This window comes from Echinops telfairi, unplaced genomic scaffold (genome assembly GCF_000313985.2).
Source record: "Echinops telfairi isolate 266 unplaced genomic scaffold, ASM31398v2 ScPeMD7_1;HRSCAF=3_0, whole genome shotgun sequence".
NCBI lineage: Eukaryota > Metazoa > Chordata > Mammalia > Afrosoricida > Tenrecidae > Echinops > Echinops telfairi.
The window spans coordinates 54,218,146-54,230,946 of record NW_022103896.1 but is presented as its reverse complement, the minus strand read 5'-3'; the positions used below and the strand labels follow the sequence as shown (position 1 = coordinate 54,230,946).

The 12,801-nt window shown below is 41.0% G+C and overlaps 1 protein-coding gene across 1 annotated transcript in view; it reads left to right on the top strand.

Annotated features, from left to right (window-relative positions):
* The window catches only part of LOC101663970 (carbonic anhydrase 13), a 51,246-nt gene extending 40,454 nt beyond the window's left edge, over nt 1-10,792 (top strand). The window contains exon 8 of the mRNA XM_004697731.2: nt 10,480-10,792. Coding sequence (XP_004697788.1) covers nt 10,480-10,599 — 120 coding nt within the window. The 3' untranslated portion in view covers nt 10,600-10,792. The remainder of the gene's footprint in view (nt 1-10,479) is intronic.
* Nucleotides 10,793-12,801: the final 2,009 nt, after the last annotated feature.

The window sequence follows — 12,801 nt, the reverse complement described above, 5'->3', positions numbered from 1 at the left end:
AAAATATATTTGGAAGACTTACACAGGGAATAAGCCTTTGGTGATGTCCCTCTAACCATAATTGAGGGATGGGGATAACCTGGTGATCAGACAGAGAGTATTGGAGAGATGATTATAGTCGATTAGAACTGACAAATCTGACTTGAACGGTTAGAACTGTGTCACTTGATATACCTTCTGGTGCACTTTGTACTGATCTGGGTTTTAATATTTTCTGGGTATTTTTTCATGTTGAGGTTTGTTTGTTGTATTTTGCCATTGTTGTGCCCTTCTCAATTCTCTGTCGTGTAGTTTTCTATGTTTCCCAGTCTATGAAACCCAGGATCAGTGAATCTACAGAGGCAATACTAGAATAAGGGTTCCTGGGGGGTATGGTGGAGGAGGTGGGGTAATAAGGGGAGCTGATATCAAGGAGGTCAAGAGGAAGAAAATATTTTGAAACTGATTGTGGTAGCTACTGTATAACGCCACTTGATAAGATTGAACTATAGAGAATGGTATGATGTCTGGATGAGCTCCTAATAAAAGGTTTTTTTTTGGGGGGTCGAATATAAAAGCATAAATATATATATATATATATATATATATATATATATATATATATATATATATATATATGCAGCCAAAAACAAAGTGATCTTTGGCTTTGCAAACAAAAGCTTTGTGGGATGGCTGCGGGGTCTTTAAGCATATGTTGAGAGGCTGTGGGGTGGTCCTGCACTTATTCTAGTGAGACGTTTACTTGGTCCCTACTGGGGGCCAATCCTCTGTCAGCTTTAGGACAGCTCCAGTGCTCAGAAGCTCTGTGCTCGAGTGACCAAGTGATGTTATGTGTCCTGGGTTGTATTTTTATTTCTGTAGGGCCTTTTTCCTACTTTGAAGAGGCTGCTACAGTGTTTTTGCATGGACAGAACCCAAAACCAAACTCACTGTCATCGAGTCAATGCTGACTCGCAGCAATCCCTGTGGGTTTCCGAGACTGTACCTCTTTGCAGGAGGAGAAAGCCCAGTCTTTCTCCTCGGAGCTACTGGTGGTTTTGAACTGCCGACCATGTGTATCACAACACAACATATAACCACTACACTACCAGGGCCCCTTAGCATGGACAGAGTCCCTAAAATCAAAGGCTGGAACTGATTCAATTTACCAAGATCTTGTCAGGTACCATTTCTCCTTAGGGTTTTGAACAACATCAGTTTTCAGTTGGACATTTCTCAGAATTCTCTTGACCTTATCTTTAGCATTCAAGACAAATAGTCATCTGGAGCATGCTTATTAAGACAGTTTAGAAAAGTCTGGATAGAAATCTGTAACTCGATTGACATGAAGATGAATTTCCCTCCCACCATAAATCACATGGGTTGTGTCATGAGAGAAATGACCTGCCTTTGATTCTGTGGCCTGATTAAGCAGGGTGTTGGCTTCCTCCTGTCTGCATGTTTGCTTTTCTGATCCTTTGTTAACTGTTAATAGACTAACAGTAAAAGTTAATAAATTATAACATCAAGGTTGCTAATCAGAGGATAAAGTGTTCTCATATCTCAAGGATATCTTTATTCTTGAAAGCCACTAGGAATAAAATTCTTGTTTTTTAAACCCACCAGTGATTTCAAAGAGGATATTTTAAAATAAATAATTTAACTCCATTAAAAAAACATATATAGTTAATCTGTTAAAAATTACTCCCTGGACCTTAGCAATTATAGTACTTACTGTGGGAGCACGATTGTATCTTACTTGAAGCTCATTTCATATTATAGATGGTTATGTTTTCTATACAGTAAATTATATGAAATATTTACTGCATCGCAGAGGTCCCATATAACTAACCTTTCACTTTGAAGCATTCGCTTAAGTTTGCTGTGGTAAAAACACACTCTGACTTTTTTCATTTCTAACTATATAGAGGTGGTTACCCAGACATTAATCCAAATTATAGTATTAGGATGGTTTTAAATGTCAAAGAAAATGGATATCTTAAAAATCCAACCCCAGTTTAACCATGAGAAGAACATCAGATGCATCCCGTTGAGAGACATTTTACATAACACTGGATCTGATCTCCTTAACATTGACACCAAAGAGAGAGAGAAAGAGAGAGAGAGAGAAATTAAATAGAGGATAGAGGAGGGAAAGTCTGAGAAACTGTCTTCCTCATGGAGGGTTAATGAACATGACTGTTAAGTACAAGCAGGCTTCAGAGATTTGTGGGAAAATGGTATAAAAAGTGATTGGCATTTTCCCACAACTTTTGGAAGCACCCTCAGATAATGTGGTATCTTAGATGAGATACCTGAAAGAGAAAAACACTCATTAAGCAAAAACTAAGGAAATCTAAATAAAGTATGGCCATTAGTTAATAAATGTGTTAAGATTGATTCATTAATTGTAACAAATGCTTCATACTAACATAGGATGTCAATAATAAGAGATGCTCATGTGAAGTTCACAAGAGGTCTTTTTTTCCCCCACAAGAAGTCTTTGTATGATCTTTTCAATAAGCCTGTAAATAAAAATCTGTTAAAAGTTGTTTAAGAAAATCCCAAGCATGAGAGGCATGATAAAATCTTCATTTGCTTAGCTTCCCCCTCAACCCCCAACAGTTTTACTGGCAAGCAATTCATATACCATATAATTCAAGAGTTAAATCATTCCTGGAGAATTGTAGAATCACTCCCACATCAATTTTAGAGCATTATCCCCCAGCTATGGTTAAATCACCTTTAAGGTGATTTATGCGATCACAATCTGTTCTAGTTCCCTCACCCCTCCCATTTTCATTGGTTACTCCCACAATCCCCTTTCCCTCCTATCTTCCCCATCCCTGTTCTCTACACCCCTGTATCTGTTACTGTCATTATGCATGCACCCTCCTGCGCTTCACATCTGGGAGACCCAACAGAAAACCATAAAAACAAAATCACCCTCAGGTGGTAAGGGTGGGTGAAGGGAGACGTTGGACAGGGCAAGATCTGACAAAATACCAATTTATGAACTATCAAGGGCTCATGAGGGAGGGGGCAGCGGGGAGGGAGGGGAAAATGAGGACCTAATGTCCGGGGTTTGAGTGGAAAGAAAATGTTTTGAGAATGATGTACAAATGCACTTTACACAATTGATGTGTGTATGGGTTGTGATAACAGTTGTATGAGCCCCTAATAAAATGTTTAAAAATAAATAAATAAAAGGAAACTTAAAAAAAACAACCAAAAAAAATACTACTAATGTTTAAGAAGGCAACGACTCCCAGCAATAATCAAAAAGCCAGGGAAGACATTTCTGTCATGGAACCGGTAAGAGATACTTGCACCCAGAACAAACTCAGGTATTGCCTGTAGGCTGGTCAACTGGCCACGTACGTTGCCGCGTTTACAATGGTCTCTGCCTGGTGGTGAGGCTGGTCAAGATGCTGGCCTGTGGCTAGAGCTCATCTGCCAGTGGCCCAGTCTGACTGGATGCTCTGCAGGTGGGTTTTGGGCTCTCACCATCCCCCACAGCCCTCCACAAATTGGTGTTCATGATTTTCACTCTGATGACTTCGCTCTTTATATAAAGGAATGGAAACTGTCTTTCATGTGTTCCATGGACTGAGAGTTACTTTCAGAGGGACACTGCCACTCTCAATTTGATAGCTTTTTCTTTTCAAAGTCCTGGAGGACAATTGCTTCTATTCATTTCCCCGATCCCACCTGCCCAGTTTTCTACCATCACCAGCTGTGCAGACAAGTAGCTTCTGTTCCCCAAGTTGGTGCCAGATTTCCCCGGGGGGGTTGCTGTGGCCCTTTCTGCCCAAGATGCTGTTTGGCCTAAAGGGCCAGTCCGATGTGTTTCATTTCCTTTGCTCGATTCAAGTCCGTTTATCTGCCGGGGAGTCAAACATTCACTGTGAAATCCTCGTTGGCCATGCCAGTGGGCAGATCTTCTGTTTTGTGATATGTTGGTAATAGATTGGTCAAGTTCCTCTTACTCACTATCGCCATCTAGTTGATTCGGACTCAGAGTGACCCGATAGGACGGAGCAGTACTGTCCCGGTGAGTTTCTGCGGCTACACATCCCTAAGGGAGCCGAAAGCCTCCTCTTTCTCCTGCATCAGATCATTTCAGTTAGCCTAAGTTGCCTTGCTCGATTTCTGAATTTCATGTGCAAAATACTTGATTTAATTCTTCTTTCTTTAAAAGAAATCCTGCCTGTATTTCTTATGCTATTATTTGCTTATAGTAGCATTCATGAATTGTAAGTGTTTGGTTTATGCTTTGGATCATTGTACACAGCTGTGCAGCCTCCAACATAATTAAGATCTAGATGTAATCCCTTGGCCAGAGGGGTTTGCTGTATGCCTCCCTTTGCCTTTGTCTCCTCAGGGCCCCTGGCACCCACTGACAGACTGTCATTAGAGGTTTATCTTTCTTGTAATTTCCTGAAAATAGAATCTGGCTTGAATTTCAGGCAGTTCCATGTCGATGTACTGTTGCAACTTTTTCTGAGTTACTTTCAGGAACATCTTACCATTTTCTGTGAATGTGATATTAATCATATTGATTGATGATTTTTCCATTCAGTTTGGTCACCTTTGGAATGGCCACAATATGGATCTCTTCCAGTCATTTGGCCGTGTTGCTGTCAAACCTTTCAACCAGCATTCCGTCACTTTCTGGACCGTTGTTTACGCTCGTGCCTTCTCCCCTCCATGTCAGCAGTTCTTGGCCATATGCTCCCTCCTGAAATGGTTGACCATCCGCCACGTGTTTGGAACAGTGACTTGGAATTCCTTCCATCTTCGTTTTTACTTTATTTATATAAATTGTTTTATTGGGGGCTCTTACAGGTCTTATAACAATCAACTGCATCAAGCATGTTTGTACATATGCTGTTTTCATTATTTTCAAAACATTTTCTTTCAACGTGAGCCCTTGGTATCAGCAAGTCTTTTTTCCCTCCTTCCCTCCTCCCACTTTCGTGAACCATTGATAAATTATAAATTATTATTATTTTCCTATCTGACACCGTCCGCTGTCTCCCTTCACCCATGTTTCTGTTGTTGGGGGGAGGGGGTATGTGTCAATCCTTGCAATCGATTCCCCTTTTCTTTTCTCCCCCCACCTTCTCCCTACCCTCATGGTATCACTATTCCCATGATTGTTCCTGGGGGTTTATCCGTCTTGTATTCTGTGTGTTGAGAGCTCTTATCTGTACCAGTGTTCATGCTCTGGTTTAGCCCAGTTTGTAAGGTAGAACTGGGGTCATGCTCGTGGAGGTGGGGGGTGGTGGTGGAAGGAAGCTGCACTCTTATGACTCATTTCTTCCTTGTGACCCTTCTGCGAGGGGATCTCCAATTGTCTACAGATGGACTTTGGATCTCCACTCCAACCCCATTCCTCCCCATAGGTATGATTGTTTTGGGCCTTCTGATGTCTGATACCTGATCCTGTTGACACTTTGTGATCACACAGGCTCCTGTGCTTCTTCCATGTGGGCTTTGTTGCTTCTCAGCTAGATGGCTGCTTGTTTAGCTTCAAGCCTTCAAGACTCCAGATGCTATATCTTTTAATAGCTGTGCACCATTAGCTTTCTTCACCACATTTGCTTATGTACCCATTTTGTCTTCAGTGATCGTGTCGGGAAGGTAAGCATCACAGAATGCCACGTTATTAGAAAAAAGTTTTCTTGCATTGAGGGAATACTTGAGTAGAGGCCCAATGTCGGTCTGTTTCCTTAATACTTAACATATAAATATATGTACATAGGCCTATATCCCTATTGTTATATGTATTAATCTATTTACATATGTACATGTCTATATTTATACCTCTATAAATGTCTTTTGGCTCCTAGTTCTTTCCTCTATTTCCTTTTACTTTCCTCCTGCCCCACTATCCTGTTCAACCTTCATTCGACTCTCAGTACTTCCTCTTGGCTACATTGCACTTGATGGAACCCCATCAGGCATTCTATGCCGTCCTCACCATTGATTTTAGATTTCTGGTTGTTCCCTTGTCCCTGGATTTGTTGGATTCCCCCTCCCTTTCCTTCACTGCCCCCTATCCCATGTCTCCGCCTTCCCCCAAGCCCCCAAAACTTCGGTCCCATTGTTTTCTCCTCAGGATTGTTTATCTTGCTTATCTTATGTAGATAGGCATGAAAAAAAAAAAAGACAGAAAGAAAGAAGAACAAAAGGGGCCTCTAACTAGTTACAGGCTTGTCTGCTGACTTTATGTATGTTTTCTGATGAGTCTGATGAGGTGCCAAGTCCTGCTCTCCGAGTCTGGTCTGTTTTCGGGATTCCTCAGGGACTTTGTTGCTTTGCTCCCCTTGCTGCCCCACTCAGTGTTTTGTTTGGACTGATGATATTGAGCTTCTCCACTGTCCCTGCCCACTGTGACAGTCTTTCTGATTCCTGTGTATGCCATCTGTGGGTATAGTCTCAGTTTACATTGTTTAAAAAAGGGGGTTTTCCATTGACTAAGTTGTTGGTCTGGAAAAAAATCTATCATGTGATAGCTGATGTAATTTCTATTACCAAGGCCATATTTTATAACTACAGATCACTCTTTGTTTCCAACTTTCATCCCAATTACAAGTAATTACCAGTGGAATTTGATTGCCTAATAACCATTCATTAGAGCATTTTGATTGTGTAATGACCAGTTTGTCATACTGTGGTGGCTTGTGTGTTGCTGTGATGTTAAAGATATGTCATTGGTAGTGCAAATGTGAGCAAGGTCACCCCTAGTGGACAGGTCTAAGCAGGACTGTCAGACCAAGACTGACTGACGAGAAGGACCGGATAGTCTACTTCTGAGAACATTGTCCGTGGAATGCTGTCTGATGTAGTGCTGGAAGTGGAGCCCTTCAGGTTAGAGGTCACTGAAAATACAGCTGGGGATGAGCTACCTCCCCAAAAGGGAGTCTACTTCATGATGTGGATGTCTTAAAGCCTTCCCGACCTTCGTTTGCTGAGGAAGCCCAACTCCAAATGAGAAGAAACAGCTGCAAACACTGATTAGTATTTAGTACTTGAAATATACAGAGTATGAGTCTAGGAAAATTGGGTGTTGTCAAAAATGAAATGCAATGCTGTCAGTGGCAGGAAAATCTTATGCCTAAAAGGAAAACCAGCGAATATGAGTATTCTTCAAAGTTACTTACCAACTACCAATGTCAAAGATGTAGAAATTGAAGCTTTTTTTAAACCAATTTTTGCAATTTGAAATGGATTGTAAATTATACTTTTGCATAGACACATATTTTCATATGCCTTTGGTAATTAGCTAGAAGAATTGTTTTTTGATAAATGCATAATTAACTTTACAAGGACCTGCCATATAAGAGGCACTTTTAAGAAGTTTGTGAACAATTTCCATCATCCATTAATCCCCTGATCTGTATGTATATATATTTTAAAAAGTAACATTCTTTTAAAGAGAAGCTGTCCTATTTTATATTTCTACTATGAATGCATGAAATTTGCAATTGTTCCATATCTTTGTCTACTCCTGGCTTGTCAGTCTTTTGAAATGTAGCCATTCTAATACAGTCGTATTTCACTGGGGTTAATTTCCATTTGTGTGACGACCAGTGATGTTGAACATTTTCTGTATTGACCTTTCTGAAATATCTGGTTAAGTCCTTTGCCCACCTTTAAAACTGACTTGCTTGTTATACTATTGAGTTGCAAGAACCACATATATGTTCCACATAAAAAACCTTGATTAGATACATGGTTTGAAAATTTGTCTCCCAGTCTTTGGTTTGCCTTTTAGGTTTTAAAACTAGGTTTTTTGAATAAGAAATTATCTTGATGAACTTCACTTAATAAATTTATCGTAATTAAAAAAAAATTTTGGCATTCTGTTTAAGTAATGTTTGCCTAACTACCTGCCACAAGGTTTTCCTCCTTTAAGGCAGAGCGTAGGCTTGGTTGAGTCTTTGATTACCTGTGAGGTGAGGTCTGTGTAGGGTGTGCTCCTTTTCACTCTTCTTCAGTAATTCCAGTTACACATACATTTGGCTTTTTAACATTCTCTAACTGGTCTGCCAGGTTCTTTAAAAAATGAAGTTTTCTTTCTGCTTTGCACCTTGCAGAATTCCCACTGTTCTCAATTCGTGCTCATTTGCTTTTTCCTGTCATGTGAATTTGGCTGTAAGATCCTTCCAGTCTATTTTTTAAGTTTAGAAACTGTCCTTTTTCAGTTCTAGAGTTTCCATCTGGTGTTTATCATTGTTTGTTTCTTTGCTGAGACCTCACGTTACTGTTTTACTCCTACTTCTCACATGCAGCAAACACCAGTTGTTTGGCCTGAGGAAATAATCAGGTAATTAAGTATACAGCCACTGTGAAATCCTTGGTTGTTCCAGCATTTGGTTCAACTAGGGTCAAACACTAGTGATTTTCCCTTTAAGAATGTGCACCATTTTCTGGATGGTTTTCATAGTAAGTATGCAAAATTTACATTCTAGACATTACTAGAGGCTGCTAGGTGGTACAAATGGTCTGTGCTTGGCAAATCACCTAAAGATTGACAATTGGAATCCCCCCAGCAATTTGCTTCAGAAGGTTGATCCAAGAAAATCCTATGAAGCAGTTTTACTCTAACACGTGGGTCACCATGAGCCATAATAACTGGGTTTGATTTGGAGGTTCTATTTTTTAAACATTACGAACATTTATTTGTAGAGATTTAAATTCTGTAATTTTCTTTGATTATGGGAAAATGGTAACAACAACAAGTTGGAGGCGCTATGTAATGTTGTAGTTAATAGAGGGCTCATGTGTCTGTTGGCTTATGTATTCAAACTTTCCAGCTACCTCTCATGTTCCTCACCTGCAAATGGGGATAAGATGACATGATACAGGTAGTCCTTGATTTATGATGTATGTGAGTTATGACTCGTACAACCATCTATTGTTTTTTTCTTTTGCATTTTATCATTAGTAATATGTTGATGCAGGTAATTTGCTGAGCTCTTCTCCTACATTGGGAAACAGATGCTCAATTTTATGGTTACTCTTCAGAGTGCTGCCTGATTTACAAAGATACTGATAATAAAAGGCTTGATAGTGAAAACTTAGAAAAACAAAAACAAAAACAGAAGCATTTGACTTACACCAGAATCAACCCACGATGGCGCCGTTGGGGTGGAACCCTCTCATAAATCAGGGCTCTCTGGATAATGGAACCTGTTGCCTTCAAGTCGGTCCCGACTCATGAATACCCCCATGTATTACAAAGGAGAGCGGCTCCAAGGATTTTTCCTGGTTTAATCTTTATGGACGCAGGTAGCCAGGCCTTTGTGCTGCAGCCCCAGGAGATGGGGTTGAATTGCTGATCTTTGGTGATTAGTTGAGTGCACCCGGTGTGCTTGACTCAGGCACCTCAACATGCTGAGAGTGTTGCTTAGTAGCTTATTGCTGGTGTAATTTGGAGGATTAAATAATATACTATAAAGCACTTAGCCAGGCCCTGGCTCATACATAGTGCTCATTAAGAGCTTATTTTTATGACTACACAGCTTTGGCAGGGAGGGGAGTTCTATTCAAGATTTTGAGCTAATGAGTGACACAGAGCTGTTTACCAAAACCCTAGAAAGGAATATTTCAGCTTCCTGAGGTTACTACACATAGAAATGAACATTTTAATGTTTGAGCCAAGAAAAACAATAAAGCCGGTTATACGTTCTTCAGATTCATTGCTGACCGGAGAAGACTCTTGCCAGGGATTATGTAGAGGCTGAGTCAAGTTTAGAGGCATAGGGGCAGGTTTTCTGCCTAGCTGCATGCAGGGCTGGGTTGGGAGAGTCCATTTAAGGGGCTGGGGCCATGAAATATTAAAGTGCTTGTCTTTGTTGCCGGGAGGAGATATTGAGGAAATCCAATCCAATGCTTCACTTTGTCCATGAAGAATCTAGGACGATGGTTTTCATAAAATCACACAGCTCGTTAGGAGCAGAGACAAGTCGAACCAGTTCTGAAAGCAGGGCAGTGCAGCCGTGCACTCTGCCTTGGTAGGTGACCTTCTTTGATTTCTAGATCGGTAGCCTCTGAGGGAGCCCTAGTGACGCTGCGTGTTAAGTGTTGGGCTGCTAGCTGCTGGGTCGGCAGTTCATACCCACCAGGCTGTCCTCCCTAGAAGGATGAGGCTGTCGGTTCCTGCCAAGATGGACGGCTTCAGAAAACCACTCGTAGGGCCGCTGTGAGTTGGAATAGACTTGGAGGCAATGGTTTTGAGCTCTTTTAAACCACCTTTGAAATGCTGCCTCCACTTTTTACTTTGCTCTTCAAGTACAGAATGCTTCTGCACTAAATCTCTGAGCCCACGGGCAAGTGTTGTTTTATTTTAACCCACACTTCAGAAAAAAATCACTGCAATATTTGTAGGTTCTCGGAAAGGTTACAGATCTCAGCTTTCTATGCAGGGCGGTGCATTCACATTGGTGTGACTTTCCCGTGCTTAAAAGAGTCTTCTCTTTTCTTTAACAGTTGGCCAAATTCCGTAGCCTCCTGTGTACAGCCGAGGGGGAGGCAGCCGCGTTTTTGCTCAGCAATCACCGTCCACCACAGCCTCTGAAGGGCCGCAAAGTGAGGGCCTCCTTCCATTGAAAGTGGCCGTCACAGTGAATGTCCCCAAACCTGACTGAGGAGCGGCCGCCTAAAGGAAAACACAGCACAACAGCCGCTCACTGCTTCGCCCTAGAGCCCTCATCAATGAGCTGACTTACATGCTGCTACCCTGTTTCCCCGAAAATAAGACAGTGTCTTATATTAATTTTTGCTCCAAAAGATGCGCTAGGTCTTATTTTCAGGGGATGTCTTATTTTTCCACGAAGAAGAATACGGTACACATTTATTTCAGGTGAACAGATTTTAACATTGGTAAAGCGGGACACCATTGATAAAACTCATATCCTGGTGGAATAGCCACACGGCAGCCGAAAACTGTCTACCCTAGCTTGGCGTGCATTCTTTCCAAAAATCGGGACTTTTTTAAAACGCCGCCGGACGTGGGGAAAATTGTTAAAAATTGGGACTATCCCGCCAAAAGCGGGACGTCTGGTCACCTTACATTTATTGTTTATTGTTTTATTAAAAGAGACCTCGCACTTCCAGTCTGCTCCGGCTGCGTTGCGGCCAACAGTGGGCTGCTCGGCGGCGCCTGCCGCTATGGCCCAGAGTCCAGAGGTAAGGTAGCTTCGGAGGGTCTTATTTTCGGGGGGATGCTTTATATTCCAGTGAGAGGCAAAACTGTAAGTAGGTCTTATTTTGGGGGGGTATCTTACTTTCAGGGAAACAGGGTATCAGCTTAAACCCCACAAAGAAAACCAGATCTCCTTAAACACACTCCACTTTTAAGGGCCTTGAAAATGGCGTGACTTGTATCAAAGCCGATGAAATGCTTTCACTTCTACCTGTGTCGCAACAGGGCCCACACGATAAACTCCCGCATGTATTAAACAATTTACCTCGCTAGGGAGACTGAATTGGCTGCGAGTAATGTTTGTTTAAAACTTAATTTTATTTTGGTTTGGGATTGTAATACCTTTTTGAAACATCGAACTCTGTTCAATGCTATTCCAATTCATAAAAAGTAGGTAACTTGTATTGCTTTTTAAAGTTAAATGTTTGTTAGGGTCATTGCATTGCTGATTCTACTTCCATGATACCTGGATCCTGGGGACACTTTGAGGGTTCTGTCAGATCAGAAACAGCTCCGTAATGGCAGTTCAAAGATAGCCCATACTGTGCATACTGAGGCATTCCTTAGGAGACAAATAGCCATTTTCACTTTAATGAGTTATGCTACATAGTGTACTGACTCTATCATGTTAATGGCCAATAATTGACAAGACACAATACTTGTGAACTTATAGAATTAACATGGGTTCAAAGCGATTGCCAGCAATGGGAGAGCTGCCAACTCTGTTACATCTGGCAAGGGTCTCGTTTGGATCATTGTGCTGCCAACTGGAGGGGGAAACCTTTAGGTCATATATAAATATACAATCAATGCAGGAACCTTTCAAACTATCGCTGGTCAAATTCTACAGCCTTCTGTGTACAACTGAGGGTGTCAAAGCCCATGCCCCTTTGTATACAACCCTTAATGTTTTAATTAGTTTAAGTAATTTTTTTGGGATCATTGCCCTGAGAGGTATATAAAATGTATAAATTACCTTTAACAAGCCCACTGTTTCACATCCCTGTGCCTCTCTATATTTTCCTTTTTATTATTAATTGGGATTTAATACATATATCATTCCATAGTTAAGTAATTTTTCAAGGTGGCTCTTGAAATTTATTTTAACGGATTGTACACAACACACCAATTCAGACTGATAGTGACAGTATAGAACACAGTAGAATTGCCGCTTTGGGTTTCCAAGACTTTAAATCTTTAAGGGAGTAGGCAACCTCATCTTTCTCCAGAGAAGCAACTGGTGGGTTTGAACTACTGATCTTGTAGTTTGTAGCTCAATGCATAACCCACTGCACCACCAAGACTCTTCTCTGGTGTTAGGTGCTATTGTCGGCTCTGGCTCATAGCAACTTATGTACCACAGAGGGAAATCCTACCCAATCCTGCACCACCTTCACAATCATTTTACTGTGTCTTACATAGTTCGTTTGGTTTTGGTTAAGGATCAAGGAGAGGGAATTCTTTTGCCTTTTCTGGTTAAAAAGAAGGAGTGACAGTATGCATTCATTTGATCTCTTGCTAACTTCATTTAAGACTTGAATATGTGCTACATACACCACTCTCATCCTCTGAGAAAGTTTATCTGAGTTTCCTTGATTTTGATTTTT